Consider the following 17,706-nt stretch of genomic DNA (forward strand, 5'->3'; position numbering starts at 1 on the left):
ATCAAATTTCCAGTATTAAATTAAACCCCGGGGGTGCCACAAATAAATGTTTCAATAGAATTCATTTTTATTCCCAATATGATGAGAGAAAAATAAAATTAATTAAATTCACTTGGAAACAGGAAGTAAAATAAAGAATCCATTCTGAAATACTGAACAGAGGGAATTTAAAGTCAGATTACTATCCAGTCAAACCAAGAGAAGTTCAAGCGCATTAGTTTTTAGCTGTAACTGTTGCCTGTAGAGTTAGAAAATATTGACATGTGTATGTATACTCTAAACAGCATGTATTTTATTATTTTTAAATTTGCTTTATATTTCTCTATAAAAGGAAGGAAAATAAACAAGCCCAAACCTTTCATTGTAAATATTTTGCTTGGCTCTGCTTGCAGAGTATCTGATCTGACATGGTGTTAAGATAAGAATAATGAGTACCCTGCATGCAACTGATATTCATATTGTTTGAATTCTGAGCTAAATTTACATTGGACAAATATTTTGGCTGCAGTGCAGACTCACCTGTTTTCATGCAACTGTGATTGAGAGGACAGTGGTACCTAACATTTGAGCATCTGTATATTCAGTTAATATGGGTCTCCTATGAGAGTTTTATACAGTTTCCATGTCCCTTTGAGTTTCCTAGTTTTTCCCTAAGAGTGCTTACTCTTGCTTTCTGCTCTACATATGTTTGTGAACTTCTAGTCTTCCACTTTCCATATTCTTTCATGAATATGTACTTCTGCAAATGAAAAATAATATTCCTGGAAATGTTGGAAGTACAAGCCAGTTTTCAGTTCATATCTCACCGCCATCTACTGTATATGCTGGAAAACTGCACTGTGGGAAATGCATTGCATTTCAGCTGTGTATGATGACTCTTTTCCCTGTTAATTTGCTCTAAAGTTGAGGGGAAAAAACTACTGAACATTCATGTAAATTCCATTCATTGTGTAGGAATCAGTATTTCTTAAACAGATGGCAGTGTCTGATGATTCTATATTGTCCAGAAGGAAAGAACATCAGCTTATAGTATTGCTTAGTTTGTGTTCAAGCCAGATGAAAAATAGATGGGTAGTTTGGGAGGAAAAAAAGAATACCTTACTTTGCTTATTCTTGTCTTAACTAGTAATACCTTTAATTTCTTAATGGATATGTCTAAACAAAAACCTAGCAGGATTTAAATGCAGGGACTTGAGATATTTTGATATTTCTTTTAGCTGAGGAATTAGTTTTTGAATCTTGTAAATTAGCTTTCATCTCAGTAGCTGATGTCTGGTGCATGCGAACATCAAGTAAATGCAACACTAAGTGGTGTTTGGGGTAGATATAATAATTTACCTAAAGTTATGACACTATTAATTTGAAAATAAATGATCAGGATTCTGGATGTGAGAAACTGTGTAAGATACCACTCAGATCAGCTTTGCACTGAGTGCTTTTGTAATGGTTTGTGTAGAAATTGCAAGGTTTACTCAAGACAGAAATATTTCTGTTTTCATCAGGAAAGCTGGCATCAAATAGACAAGAATGCACACAGAACATCAAACTCTGTGTTTGCATAAGTGAATTCCACTTTGTAGTCTATTATTAATTTAGTTAGGCTGGGAATATATATTTATATCATTAGCTACCAGTATTACACCAAAAAGAATAAAAGAAGACCACTAAGCTTGCAAACTCAGGCATTTCAAAGCTGAAGAAGTGCCTTCATTTGCTTGTTATTTTTATCTGTTGTGATGATGGCTGTAATTATGGCATGGGTTTTTTGTATTCTTATTAAATAATTGTTCTAGGACCTCATTTGTTGAATATTATTTAACCCTTGTAAATGAAGAAAGAATGACTTAAGAATTCCTTACTTTTTGTGATATCCATTGTTACCATGTTTCAGTGCTTTGCTAAATGTTTATTAACCCACCTTTACACATTCTGGTCTTTGGGGGCTTGAAATGGTATTGTGGGCAGCTGATGTACTCTGTGATCATTCTATCCCTTCTGGTGTCTTCAGAGGCAAATATGTGTTCACAAGACTTTGTCAAATTACATCAGAAATTCACCCAGGAAAATGAGGTTTCTCATTTTCAGTGAGGAAGTGGCTTCTGACATTTGACCCTTTCTGTTGCATCTCCTCATCCTTTTTTCTTTCCCAGTGTCACCATCCAAGACCAAATGTTTTTCACTCCTTGTCCAAAAGGGTATTTTACTTTGGCTGATTTCTTCCAAATCATATTCTTCCTAAAGCACTTATTGAGCACAGCCAATTTCAGCCTAAATGTTATGGCATTAAAAAAATGCACAACTGAAAACTAGTTTAGGAAAATTGTCATGAATTCAGTAGCAGGTAAAATTGGTAGAGAAGCTCATGGGTTGTGGTTTGCAAAGTTATTAAATCTCTGTGTGTCCCCTTCTTGTGGGACACTTGTCAGTGTCGATTTGTAAATCATGCTTTAGGAAAAGGATGACTCTATAACAGTGAGGAATGATTTTTTTTTTTTCCATTGAGTGTGTGTTTATAAGATTTCTTAACAATTTGTGCATTTCTCTGGCAGTTTTGGTATCCAGAATTTTTATCTGAAAGCCCTGGGAAATAAATTATTTCTGGGGAATAATTTCTGTACTGAATTCTTTATTTGCTTGGTTTTGGGATTTTTGCAGTTGGTGTTTATGTGTAGCTTGATGTATGGTGTAAATGCAGAGTAAGTGATGAGGCATTTGTGGGTCTGTGCATGACAAGTGTCCTGCCAGAGGGGGCTCCTCCAGAAGCTGAGGTGAGGAATGGCTGAGGCAGCTGGGGGTGTTTCCCTGGAGAAGGGGAGACCTTACTGCTCTCTGCAACTATCTGAAAGGAGATTGTAGCCAGGTAGGGGTCAGGCTCTTCTCCCAGGCAACAAGTGACAGGATTAGAAGACATTGCCTCAAGCTGTGCCAGGGCTGTGTTCAGGCTGGACATCAGAAAGAATTTATTCACAGAAAAAGTTGTTAAACTGTCTTGGTTTGAAAAGACAGGTGTCTGCAAAGGAAGGCAGAAACCTCCCTTGAAATGGGAAAAATGTAAACCCACCCTCCTGAATTATTACAATCTTGAATACAAGGGGCTGTCAGGCAAAGATATGGAAATAGGAATAACAGTTATTTACTAGGAAAATTAAAATAAAAATGCAGTAGTAAAAAATAACAAAACCTGAACCCATTGACAGAGTCAGAATACTGACTGTTGGTCAGGGCATTGATAGCAGTCTGATTAAATGGTGGCTTCAGCCTCCTTGGAGTGACAGATGTGGTTCTGTTGAAGCAATGATCCTGTAGAAAGGCGTTGTTTTCTTCTGGAGGTCTAGTAGTGGTGTAGATGGGTCCTGTTTTCCTCTGGGAATCCAGTGGATAAGGCTGCCTGTGGGGTTCCCAGTCTCAGATTATATCCAGGTAGGAAAGCTTGGCTCCTCCCTCTGGGTAGAACATCTCCCAATGGGACGATGTAATTTTATCAGTCATGCAGCGAGACTCAATGGCCCATTAACATGGGATATCCCCCTGGAGGGAGGATGGCTGTGGAAGAGATAAGGAACACTGCCACACCAGTTTTTAACAGATGGTAATAGAATACATACTCTGGTTACATCTTGCATTGCCGTGGTAGAATCACCGCTCCTGGAAGTGCTCAAGGAAAGACTGGACATTGCACTTAGTGCCGTGGTCTAGTTGACAAGCTGGTGAATGACTGGATTCAATCTTAGAGGTCTTTTCCAGCCTAAATGGTTCTGTGATTCTATGATTGTGACATGGTTTAGTGGCAAACGTGGTGGTGGTCCTTTATTGGTTGTTGGACTTGATCTTAGGTGACCTTTTCAAGCTTAATGATTCTGTTCTATGATTCTATGACCTGCCATCTTTCCTGTGAGTTGATCTCGTTGACTGGTGGACCACTGAGTATCCATCATCTTTCCACTGCTGTCATTAGTTCCCTGATGTTGCCATCCTTCAGTGATATCACTTAATAACTTTTTAGCTTCCCACATGGATGAAATGCTGCCACACGAGGTCTGTGGTAGAACCATGGCTGTAGGATCGTGATGTACAAATGTGCAGCTCCTAAGAGGACAAGTGAAAGGGAAGAAAAGACAAAAAGGTGTATTTAGCAGGGTCTGCTGTTATCTTAGGATGCCCCTATGCCTTTGCTGCTAGCAGTGAAAATTCTGTGTATGAAAATCCACGGAAGGGAAACAGGCACACACATGTAAATCACATCATTGAGTAATTATCAATAGAAGAAGAAAATGTTTTAAATAAGGAAGGGAGTATTAAGCATTCTGATAGTTATTAGATTATTAGATTAATCATCTAATATGATGATTTATATGTAAGACTGCTGAAATTACACTGTGAAATAAAACTGCAGGTGGCTGTTTTGTTTTGTTTTAACCTTGTATTAAATGTTTTAAAGTTGCTGCCCTCCTGTGGCTGTATACTGTACTTTCTCTGCTGAAACTCCCAATGGACAGCATTTGTTAGCAGCAGAACGTGCAGCAGCGTCTGTACACCAGATGAAGGACAGTTCAGACCCTGAACTGGTGCTGTCTGGCTGAGTCAAAAATCTCAAGAAATGTGGCTGGGAGTCCCTGTGAATACATTTGCTGCCCTTTAACTCTGGAGGGCCAGGACTGCCCTAGGTGTTAGGAAACTGCTGCCCAAATTCTGTCTGGAGAAAGCTGCCTTTGCAGCTGTAAGAAGGTGATAAATGCTCCTTCTGAACCAGGTGACGTGTATCCCCAGCTGACCAGGTGGGTCCATCCAGAAGAAATATGCAGTATTTCCAAGCATTTTTCAGCTTGGGATATGAGACAAACCAGAAAACTGAGCACAAGTGCATGAATTATGCAAGGAACACTGATAAAATGGTACAAAAGCAACATAAAATGAAGAAAAATAGCCCAGCAAGATCCACCTTAAGGTTCTTTTTGGAATTTTTTTGTAGCTGTTATTCTTTGGTGTATAAACAAGTGCTGGGTCTATTAGTATAAGAAATGTGTTTTTTAGGAATTCATGTTATAATTGCATGATAACCTATATGCATGTCCTTATTGGACAATTACCTATATTTTTCCATTAAAATAGGTGGTACATGGTTAGCTAATTATAATATTTTATTGCATAGCATATTATTTTCCCAGCTACCTAGCAGAACTCAGTGGTTCTAACAAAAGTTTAATGAATAACACTGTAAAGACACCACCCATTGGGATAAGTTAATAAGAAAATAAAGACTTACTCATAGGAAATTTATAAAGCAAATTGCAAAACTGAATTTTAAAAATTGGAATAAAGAATAAATTAATAGCTTTACCAGTATTGCTTCTGCAAAAATAACCTGTGCAGAAATGCAAGATACAGAGTGATAGACTGGGCTTTCAAGGCTTTTTTCGGTATGTAGTTGAACAGTGAATTCAGCTACATTTCTCATCTTTCTTGGGCCCTATATATTTCAGCGTATACATATGACTTTACAGAGAATTAAGCAAATTATGTAAATCATGTTCATAGTTGACTTTGATAACAGAAATTGAGGAGCCTGTTTTTAGACAGTCAGAGACAAAAAATGCTTTCCAAGGAACTGCTGGTTAGCTAGTTACTATGCAAGGGAAAACACAGTCAAATTAAATATAAGAATGCAGGAACCTGAACAGTGCTCAGATATCCTGCTCTTTGCATGAATTACTTGTATTTGCTCCCCTTGCTGCTAGCATCAAAGTCTTAAAAAAAATGAAGACAGCAGTCATATAACAAAGATTGAAGATGAGGCCTGATCTGGAGACCCATAACCCTGAAAGCAGAAACAAGGTGCATGCATTGCTATTTGCCAGATGACAGATGAGTGTCCTTCCACTAGGAAGAATGTAATGTCACTTAAAAGATCACTGTTAACTGTGGATACTAGGCAGTGGCAATGGATTGTTTGCTTCCTTGGATACTGCTTCCTCTCAGGAGGGGTTTATAAGGCAGTTGGATCAGACAATATTTCAGATAGTCTTATAAACATAGAATGGTTTGGGTTGGAAGGGATGTTAAAGATCATCTACTTCCAAACCCCTTGCCATGGGCAGGGACACCTTCCATTAGACAGGGTTGCTCAAAGCCTCATCCATCCTTGGCCTTGAACACTTCCAGGGGTGGAGCAGGCACAACTTCTCTGGGCAATCTGTTCCAGTGCCTCAGCACCCTCACAGTAAAGAATTTCTTCTTGTATCTAATCTTAACCAACCCTCCTTCAGTTTAAAGCTGTTTCTTCCTGCCCTATCACAACATGCCCTTCCTTGTGAGAAATCCCTCTCCAGTTCTCTTGTATCATCACTTTCTGTTCTGTACAATAATATTATAGTCTGTTTTTGATGGTGATAAAGAGACAGAGTCCTTTCACTCACCCTCCTCATCTGCTTCAGTCAGGAATTACCTTTTTTGTTCTACAGCAGGTTCTGGACTGTAATACAGTGCTGCTAAAAAAATCCACTCCTTTTCAACTGCACAGCAGAGCCGAGCACAGCAGAGCCCTGCTGCTTCCTATGGAGAAATAACTTGGGGTCAGGGCTCTTGCTCTAAGGAGCAGGAAGTGAGCGTGGCAAGGTGTGGGGAAGGTTGTGCACACAACTTGCACGTGGAGTTGTCCACACCTGACCCATGACACGGAGCAGAGGTAACTGCTGCCATCCTTGTCCCAGGGGACAGTCTCCTCCTGTCCTCATCCCACTGCCCTCCAGTCAGGGAAATGGCTCACAGATCCTCTCAGAGGACCTACTTTGCATATCATAATGTTCTTCAAAAGATGTCTGTAACCAGATATTCAGAAGATACTCCTGTTCACTGTGCTTCTGCTGATAAACACTGTAATTGAAGTCCGCATTTAATAAAAGTTCTCATGAATGGGGACTCCAACAACATACATTGTTTGAACTCTAGTATTTATAATCAGTTTTTTCTTGCTAATTTCTAATCTCTGTTGTGTTCTACTAACAATATGGGAACTGATGGTTACCTAAGAAATACGTTTTATATTCAGTCTTCTGCTTAAAATGGCATGTGGAATTTGGGACTCTAAGCATCACCAAATCATCTGGATTTTCTGTGTGGTTTAATATTGTCCTGAAAATGATGAAACATAATCTGTACAACAGGGCAGTTTGAGTTATAGCAAGCAGCCAAAGAGCTCCTAACAGAAGTTATTGGTGGCTTAGGGATGCTGTCTCTGCATGGGTAGCTAGTCCACAGCACAGGCAGAAGAAGGTAATTCACCCTTTGGTGTCCCTTGGAATAAAAAGGCAGGTACAGAGACAATTGCTGCATCATAATGTGCTTGTTGCACAAAGATGTCAAATCATTGAACTCCATTAATTTCTATTTTAGGCATATCATCTGGGGAGTGCTGGCAATTTGATTTGATGTTTGTGTCAAAGGAGTTAGTTTCTAAGGCTTAGACAGAGATACCAGCTGTGTTGTGTGTCATTTTATCATCACAACTCGTGTTTTTTAGAGGAAAAATAATAGGATCTTTCATAACCTTAAATTTTTAATAAGCATATTGATCTAGTTGTCTGGAGGAGGTCTTAGAGAGACTAGATGAGACACTGTCTGAAGTTTATATTTCTTTTACTGATTGGTCTGTTTGGTGAAAAACTCCAGAAGGTAAGATCACTGAGCAAACTGGGTAGAAAATTTCCACTAAAGTTCCTATTGATTCTGCTGGTCTTGTGAGAATCAATTGACCAGCATAATTGGTCACTTTTCTCATATTATTTCCTCTCATCTACTCCTCCTTAATGAGCATTTCAAATATTTGGGTAAAAAAAATTTAGAATATTGAAAGTACAAATTAGAATAAATACAGTGTTGAATAATACATTCCTGCAAGTTCTGATGCCTTAATTTATACCAACTAGTAGAATTCCATAAATATATATTGAAGTTTCTATAATTCAAACCACCTTATTGTAATGCCACTTTGTGTCAAGTGTTCCTTCCTTCTGACCTCATTAGGTGTGCCTTGTCATTAGATACACAGTTACTAAGGAGTTTTAACTTAAAAGCTGCTTTGATTAATGCTTGGTTGGACTGAGGATTTATTGTGTAGGATTACCTAGATTTAAAAATGGCAAAATGCCATAGTAACTTTAATGCCAGACTTTAATGAGAAGCAGAAGTAAACTCCAAGGACCCTTATGATTTTTAATGTGGACTAAACTCATATGCTGGTTACCTTAATGTCCTGCCCTGTTTTATATACAAGTACTTCAATAATTCCTAGAGAATAGTAGCCCAGAAAGTATACTACAGATATGTAAGTATGTATATATTTTTAATTAATCATAAATTTTGATAATTTTAGGATCAGATTTATTCAGTGTTATTATCAAATAGAGAAAAAACTCTTAGCACTGGTTTGGGCCTTTTTAATTAAGAAACAAAGAGAAAAAACAGACTGGCAAACATTTTTCCCAATTAATAATGTACTGACAATGTAGATGGAAAATGCATTTTCACATTTTTATGTAATCTGCTAACTGAATTTCTTTTTACTGTTTTCTTAAGTTCATTAAGTGCTCCTGAAAATTTGCAAAATTGGTGCTTCTAGAGTTTAATAATCTTATTTTTTTACCATTGATCACATATTTTAGTATATGATACTGCCAAGAAAATCCAGACCATTCTCACATCCGACAACATTTGGTCGTCTCCTTAAATCCTACTAGACTTGATAGGATTTAAACATATACTTAAAAGGTAATGCACTGTTCAATGAGGGCCTTTGTATCTGACATTTTTTCTGTCCATGCTATCTTTGCTGAGATAACCAAAGGGCACTGATTTATTATTAGAGCTAAACAGGAAAAACTTTCTCATTCAAAAAGCTTGTAAACTTTTTTTTTTTTCTGAATTTACCCTGATTTCCCAATTTTGTTTATTTTTCAGTGAACTCCCAATAGTAGAAGCATGTAATTAAATTTTTGTTTCTGCACAGTTATGTACTGTGAGAATTAGGCACAATGTACTAATAAGCAATAACAACACATCTTTGCAGAGGTGGCACTGTCTCTGCCAAAGCATGTAGGGTGGCATCCAACCAAGTTCTTGGGCTGTGATGCCTCATTTCTCATTTAAATCACACATGTATTGGACATGACTTAAATAGGATTATTCACTCAAGCAAATTTACACAGGGGTCTAAGGCATTTATCCAGCTTCCAGTGAGTAAGGAGTCTGCATACTCATTTGGCTCTGGGCCTTGGGCACTTGCATAATGTTGCTTGTGTAACTCACCCTGCCAGAAATGAAACCTGCATCAACATGGTTACTCATACTAAAAAATTGTGCCTGTGGACTAGTGATGACAGTCGGAGATCCTGCTTCCTTTTATAACACATTGAAAAATTCTGTTTTCACTGATCATTGAAGCTCTTTAGCCAGCATTACCATTGCAGTCCCTATTGATAATTTTGATACCACTGAGCTGTTTTTGTTGGGGTTTTTATCACTTCTGGATACTTTACTTAACTAATTGCTATTATTTGTTCTTCCTTATTTTATTTTTTTTTTTATTTTTTATTTTTTATTTTAGGTAGAAGGCCAGCAAAAACGAAGGACAAAAAAAAGAAGAAAAAGAATTTGATGGAAAGGGCTCAGAAGCAGCACAGCATCTTTTTAGCAACAGATAAAACAAGCCAGTAAAGACTTGATTTTCTTTAATGTATTTTTTTGCAAAGTGCACAAAAGCTGCTATATGCTCCTGCCCATGGATGCACTGTACAATTCAGCTGCTTTGACAGTATTGGTGGCAAATAACTTGTGAAAATAAAGCCCACAAGCTTGTTTGTTTTATTTATATATTTTTTATTTTAGTTTTTCCTCTCATTTTTGACCTGAAGACTTCAAGGTCGGGAGGGCGCTAAGCTGGATCAGTGGAAGTGGTCCTGAAGTGCATCAGAGATATTGTTCTGGTCAACATGCTGACAAGGAAAGAAACCTACACAGCACCAGTAGGTGGACTTGTGCATATTTAAATAAATAAGAAAAAAAGGAAGTCTTGGAGGTGTAGGTACAATTGCATTTATGGCCTTTGTTTCCTATATTTGTACATTTCAAGAGTAAATGGATATGACTTACCTGCTTAGTGTTAATGTACATTGTTCTCCCACCTGCTACATTGACACAGTTGTATAATAAAACTGCTTTAAGACAACGTGCTGCAGGATTCACTGCTTAGACTCACCGAAGCACAACAGACTCTGTGTACATACTACTCTGTCTACATATAAATGAACATATTTACTGTACATCTATGCATTTTTATGTATAATACTTTATACATGTTTAAAGGTATGTCCTGTTGGTTCTAGTAATATACTTTTGAATAATCCAGTAAATGTTTACTTTTTGCTATGTTTTTAAGTATCTTCTCATGTTCCTCAATAGCTACAAACTGGATTTTTTTTCTGGATTTGCAAAGCACACTCATTTGCAAAACTACCTTGCACTCACAATGGAGTGTCAGCTCTGAAGTATATTTGCCAGAGCAGTAATCCACAAATTCTTTCTGCTATTCAGTACTTCTGTCTCAGCCCCATATATTTTGTCTCAGAAAAAGAAGTTTAATGTTTTTTAAGATGAGGCACGATGATGATAGAAGTTTTGAGTGTCAGGAGAGAAATTAATTGTACAGAAATTTACAAGATAAAAGGTACAAGGTATCTAAGACTGTATGTGTAGGTTTTTTTTGTTGTTTTGTTTTTTTTTTTCCAATGTAATGCACAGTGTTTTATTTCATTTAGTCCTGATGCAGTCAGATAAGAAAAAAAATACCTGAATAAGGAAGAATCAAAATAAAAGTCATGTGAAGTCAACCATTCAAAAGTATAGAAAACACCAATGTCCCACTGTTGCCAATTATTTGTAGAAGATTAACAAATTTATTCTGCAGCTGTTGTTTGCTTTGAGACATTTTTTCAGGGGAAGAGGTGGAGACAGTTTTCTGTGTAGGACATTAAAATCACTCAGGATATGTAATTTGGTAATCTAGAATTATTTGGCTAGCATTCAAGGTGATTTTTGGATACCTGACAGGGAAAGCATACACTAAAATGCCTGTTGTGTAAGCTGTCACTTAAGAAAAGAAAAATTATTTCACTTTTAGAGCTGGAAATTGCATATGACCTACACAAAAAAATGAAACAGCAAAACAGACCCCAGACATCCACATACCTCTTTTTGACATATACTTTAGAAAAATCCCACAAATAACAGTTTTATGGGTTACATGCTTTTCAAATAAACTAGGAAAATAAAGCATCTGTAAGCACAAATATATCTGTGTTTAGCTATGACAAGTGTTACTACCAAAATGTGCAGTAGTTAGACACATATGAATGTTCCATCAAACTGCCTGTGGACTTCCACTCAACTGTGAGGTTTTCACTGTATGTTCATATTCACCTAGAACATAATAATGTTACAGACAGCAAGATTGTTCTAATGCTGGGATGCTATGTTGGACATAAAATGCTCACTTCAAAAAAAACAAGAGAAAAAAGACAAGAAGAACTGTAGCTGTCTGTTTGCTTATTGGTTATCAAATTTGGCTGGAAGTGCAGTTAATGCCCTCATACAAACCTTTCAGTAGTGGTTACAAATATTGTATTAGGCATGTCATGGAAAGAATGCTACAAATTACAATAAAATGATGTCACAAGCTCCTGAGTAAAATATTTTTGGTCCTTTTTAATTCAAATAGCATATTCTTTTGGAATTTCATGCATGTAGAAACATTGCAGAGGGTGGGGAGATGCAGATTTTCTTCCACTGGTGTAAAAAATGTGAGGGTTTCCCATACAACTGTTTCATTTGAAAAGACACATTATATGAGACACTTCTCACATTCAGAAGACATTAGATGTACATTGATTTCTCTTGTCCCAGTCACCTTCATATTTAGAGTTGGGAGTGTAGAATTAAAAATATTATCCCAAAGTAGCCCTTGGTATTTCCTCCTTTGTCCTAGACATCCTGCCTTTGCATGGTGGACCCTGTCAGTGTGTTCACACCACTGGGATTTTATACTGGGGTTTTTACCACTGGACCATACTTTGGAGGTTGGAATCAACAGTTCCTTGGACATTAGGAAAAGGCTTTGCACTGACAGAGCCTCTTTGGTCACAGGCTTTTCAGGGAAGGTGGTGATGGCACCAAATTTGTCAGAGTTCAAGGAGTGTCTGGGCAATGCTCTCAGTAATGTGGTTTAGTTTTAGGTATTCCTCTGAGGAGCAGGGACTGGACTCAATGATCCTTATGGGTCTTTTCCAACTTGAGATATTTTATGATTTGATGAATCTATGACCTTGAGAGATCAGCTGTCCAAATATTTGCTTGAAACAGGCCTACCTTGAAGCTGTCTTCAGATACTGTTTCTTGATAAAATGTGCCCACTGTGTCTCTTATTTCCTTTAAATTTAATCAGAAGAGGACTTATAAAGATCTTAGTTCTTTTCTGGTAAGAATTGACTAGGTACAAATACTACATTTTCCCCCTTTTCATAACTATTACTGCTTTTTGAATGTTTCTCTCAAACAGCCGAAGGTTTCAGAGCAGTGGAACTTTTGTGTTCACAAGGCTTTTATGCCCTAGTTTAATAATTCACTATTGGAAATTTATTTTAAACTACAAAAGATTCAAATTAGGAGGACAAAACACTTTATATGCTGTAGTCATTGCTGTAGTAATTTAAAAAGCTGTTGTGTTGCTATGATGAGTAGAATGTGCTTTTTCAAAAGCATATACTATTTTATATCTTATTCACATGTCCCAGGAAAGACAACTGCATACTGCACTGTGTATTTAGGATCTCTCTATTCCCAGTTTGCCGTAGCTTATCCTGTCTGTTAATATCTGTCTCTAAATTAGAACAAAAGAAAATCAAACAGAAAAAGCAGAAAAAAAGAAAAAAGGAAAACAGCCCCAGGTGCATCTTTAAAGCAATTATTTTGTGGCTGATTGGTCTTTATTGCATCTCAGCTGCTCTTGTTAGTGAGAAATTATTGTTATATGTCTCCTTTTTTATTCCTGGGGAAAAAAATCCCTATGTTGCATTCTACATTATGGTAATGCAAACCTTCCTTATTACAAATATCAATATAAGGAAATTGTTCTCTTACACCTGTATGCTCAATATAAAGGTGTCAGCAAAAGAGCTGTGAATAGTTATAGAGCTTACATGACATGTCTCCATTTATCAGTAAGAGTTACAGAAAACTGCAGAGCAGAAAAAAAAGTAGATTTTCATCCATGTTAATTAAAAACAAACCAAAAATCAATGAAGCGCCATGTTAACTTTTTTAAACAAAAATATTGCTAAAATCCTGATACCTTATAAAATGAGAAGACAGATCTTTACCAGACAGATTAAAATCAAATTCAGTGCTTCAGCTTTGCTATGCTGATGAAATAGAATATAGACTAAAAATAATCAGGTATTTCCAGCACAAGTGCTGTGTTTTTTAAGTGAGTGATGTTACTGAAGGCTGATGCTACCACTTACCAGAGGGTATGAGAGTTTTTGAATTCAAACTCTCTCTCTTCACCAACAAAATGTATTTGTCTTTTGACACCAGTTCACTTTCACATCCAATGGTGTAAGCCAGCATGAATTCCAGTAAGCTCTAGACTGAAGTTATTTTGGACTGAAACCAAGAAGAACAAAATGTACCCTTCTGAAAGTGTAACCCAGAAACCACTGTCAGCTTTTTGTTTAGTTCTTTACTGAAAGCTCTGTGCTGAACCTGGAATAGTTTCTTTTATGAAAAGCTTCTGTCCAGGACTGAGGAAAGGACATTAACTTCAGGAAGTATTAGAGCAGCCTGATCTGCAGGACATCTGGGAGAAGAGCAGCCCAGTATTTGAAGTTCAGCTCCTCTCAGAAGTGAAAAAACTTGAAGAGAAGTGTGACTAGAGTATCCAAAGTGAGCCCAGCCTTTAGTCCATTGCCAAACTCTTCCAGACTTCAACTGATTTTTTTAATGCAAACTAATTCTGTTTATGTCTAATAAACTCAAGTCTTCAACCCCAGTGTAGCTGTAAACTTACTTAAAGGGCCACTAATATATCTGTGGTGGTGGCAGCTGCAGAAATGATCCCAGCCTCCTTGTTTTCAAATTGTGTCTCCAGTGACACTCATGTAATACTTGATTTTAACTGGGCAATACTGATGAAGCTTACTGACAGTTCATAGACCACAAATGAATTAACACTGAAAATGAGGCTTCTTTGTTCTACCTCTGTGACTTTTCAAAATCGAAGTTCAGCTCAAGAAAGCCAACAGTAGCAGTTAGAAGATATGTCTTGGCTTGCAATTGTTTCTTCCCTTCAGTCTTTCAGGGGCCTTTATGAGAAAGATAAGAGTTTTGGGGGTTTAGTTTATGTTATTTTGGTGAGAAACTGCAGTGAGACTTTATGTTTGCTTTCTGTTTGCCATCTATGGAAGCTATGGGCCACAACTGCAAGGGAGCTCTTGATATTTGCTCAGGAATTGTTTCAGTCTTTTATTTAATTGTCTTGTGGTAGGTGTATGAAAAGTCTCAGGGACATGGAGTGCAGCCACAGGATTTCTCTGTCACTGTTTGGTGCTCTCCTTCTGACCTCATGTTCCTTGTTATGCTGGCATCAGCAGGAGCAGTGAACAGTTTTTCTACCATAAATTTCTTCTAGTTTGCATATTCTCTTGGCTAGAGCATGATTTCTAACTCTAAGGCAGACCCTAGTAATTTATTTTGTGGTCAGATATTTTCTCTCTAGAGAGAGTTAAACAGAAATTCAAGGACTAAAGGTCTATAAACAGATGATGAGAGGAATAGACAAGTATGTAACCTGTCACACCTATAAACTAATCCAGGAACAGGTAAGTGTACAGGTAAATATAATCACCATGCCTGATCCAGTGATTGCAGATGCTGAGGGAGTATGAGATGAAAGAACAGTAGATAATGGCTCAGCTATTACACAGTATTGCCCATTGCCACTGTTGGAGACAGAATATTAAACTGTTGCTTTGACTTGTTAGAGCTTCTCTTTTAGGCTTTTGTGGAAAAGTATGTCGTGTTTGTTGCTCTGCTAGGATAGTATAGATAATGGGTTTTCTGCCTTTTTTTTTTGGTTCATAATGAATTTATAAATTCAAATCAGTTTAATCACAGTTTAATGGGATTATTTAAAATCGAAGTCTTCAACCAGTTCTTTTGGGATTGTTGACAAAGGCAGTCAGTGATCTTAGCAGGGAAGGTAAAAAGTCTTTATCCCCTAAATGTATATTTGAATTTGAACCAAAACCATGACAGCTAATGACAGGGTGTTACCTTGTAGAAACTTGGCAACAGGAAGAAAGATGTGGAAAAGGTATTTTTCAGTGTTAATTTTATATGCAGTAATGATAAATACGCGTGACTGCTGAATGAAAGTATTTTAAAGATCCATAATGAGATGAACAAAATTATGTTTCTTCTGTATGTGACTGCAGTTCTGCAATGCTGATTAACTGAATGAGGCAATACATCTTAATTTTTTCTCTAATTTTGGTTTTATTTTAATTTTATTTCATGCTTACAGTACAGCACAAGGATTTGGGGGTTTTGCCTATACTTTCTTCCCCTCCCCTCCTGCTCCCTGGTGCTCTGTCTGCCATAATTCAAGGGATTCCCACAAGCCTTAAGCTGCAGATTCTTTGCAATATGCAGTTGACTTGGATATGTTTTATCATGTATTTCCAAGTTACATGACCAGGCACTCTGAAGAAAATCCAGATGTTATTCTGAGAGAGAAAGTAGGTAGCACATGCATTCTAGATAAGTATATTAATTCTTATTATTTCCCTAGACAGCTTCATTCTTTTAGGTGTGATGCAAGAAGAAAGGACAGATATATTTTCTCTGAAGCCTCCAAATCCACTTCTTAGAAAAGTAGAGATTTTTTACCATACTAGAACTGAAAAATATTGGTGTGGTTTTAAGCATAATGGTACTATTGTTGTGCTGAATAGACAGAGGAGATAACTCAGTTCTGCAACAGAGCTTCATGCCACAAATAACCCTATAATAAAATTACCTTTGCTCTATTGAAATGGCAAATAACATAAAAATATAAATGAAGGCTTTTTGAGCAAGTAAAGTTCATTTAAGGCTCATGAACTCTTAGCTAACAATGAAGAACATGTGTGCATTTCAGCCTGGACTACTGTACCACCAAGGCACTATTCAAGACCAGTCTTGAATCCTAGGATCGATTTTTTAATATCTGGAATAAAACTTGAAACGTAGAGCAGGCCAAATTTAATTTATTTAGTACAGTATCATGGAATCATAAAATGGTTTGAGTAGGAAGGAACCTTAAAAGTCATCTAGATCTTTAGAAATAAACTCTCCAAAGTTTGATAGGTTAGAAAGTCAGCATTATTTTATTCAGCATTGTGGGTACATGGGCATAGCTCCACCTAACATACACACTTTCAAAACTTTTCATTATTTATACATTTTAGCAAACAAATTAATTTTCATTTGCTATAAAATATGTAATTTGCTTCATTAATTAATATTCTGTCTTCTATTGGTTATTGAGTTCTCACTTCTCATGCTAATTAGTCCACCCAGATTGGATTTCAGGACAATTGCTGAATTGCCCTAGTTAGTTTCTTTTTTATCTCAGGGCTCTGAAAAATGTTCTCATGGTCCATAAATTCTGCATTTCTTGTGCCCAATTTCAGCAATATAGCTTTCTCCCAAGGCTTTGTTAACCTCCTTCTAGGTCTGAGAGCATTGAAGCATATTAAGGTTGATTACAACTGCTTTAGTAAAACTTAAGAGCTTCATTAATTTTCCCAAACTGTGGTCCCACAATAGCAGCTTATCACAAATCTTGCTAAATGCTGGCTACAGTAGGATGTGACAGAGTGGATAATTGCACTGTTTATGACTATTTAAAGCAACTAATAGAAAATTAAAACCAATTAATTATAAAAGTTATTAGGAAAGTTATATAATTTACTGTGCATTGTATGGTACAAAACTAAGCATTAATCATGGCAAGGGATGAAACACCATTGTGTTAAGGTTAAAGGAATTTTCCAGTGTCTTCCCCCACTGCTTCATTTTTAAAGAAATACAGCTTCTTCTGTAACATCCTGAGGGACTAGGTGTGCATATGGCCAGAAAGAAGGGCAGTTCACAGCTGGTAATTTTTAATTCTTGAATAAATGTGTCTTTACAGTTGAGAAAGTGTGGCTGAGGACTGAGTCACAAGCCTTCTTTGATTTAACTGTGGTAGCCAGATACTTTGGAGTTCCCACTCATCTACTCCACAGATTCCAGGGATCATTGCTATTAAGGAAACTTCCCTCTCAGGCCATCCAGGACCCACTTTGGCAGTCACTGTCACACCACACCACCTGAGCTGGCCCCTTCATGGCTACACACCCCACACTCACACAGTCAGAGCAGGTTTCCTCACCAGCTGGACCCTGGCTTCCCCAGAGATGTCACCTAAGACCTCACCTAAGACGTGAGAATCCTTCAAACAATTTCATAATGGTGGAACAATTGACAAAGTAACAGCTTGAGCCGGTGCCTCCCAGAAGAGACCTCCAAAAAAAGGAGCCCCTGGGCTTTTATACCCTCACAGTCCAAGTCCACAAA

The 17,706-nt window shown here is 37.2% G+C and overlaps 1 protein-coding gene across 2 annotated transcripts in view; it reads left to right on the plus strand.

The window, feature by feature from the left end:
• Positions 1-11,739, plus strand: part of RSPO2 (R-spondin 2) — a 106,137-nt gene extending 94,398 nt beyond the window's left edge. For both annotated transcript variants that reach the window (XM_086880375.1, XM_086880376.1), the window contains one exon: positions 9,599-11,739. In XM_086880375.1, coding sequence (XP_086736501.1) covers positions 9,599-9,708 — 110 coding nt within the window. In that variant the 3' untranslated portion in view covers positions 9,709-11,739. The remainder of the gene's footprint in view (positions 1-9,598) is intronic.
• Positions 11,740-17,706: the final 5,967 nt, after the last annotated feature.

The sequence above is a fragment of the Cyanistes caeruleus genome, chromosome 1, assembly GCF_971803275.1.
Source record: "Cyanistes caeruleus chromosome 1, bCyaCae1.hap1.1, whole genome shotgun sequence".
Lineage (NCBI taxonomy): Eukaryota > Metazoa > Chordata > Aves > Passeriformes > Paridae > Cyanistes > Cyanistes caeruleus.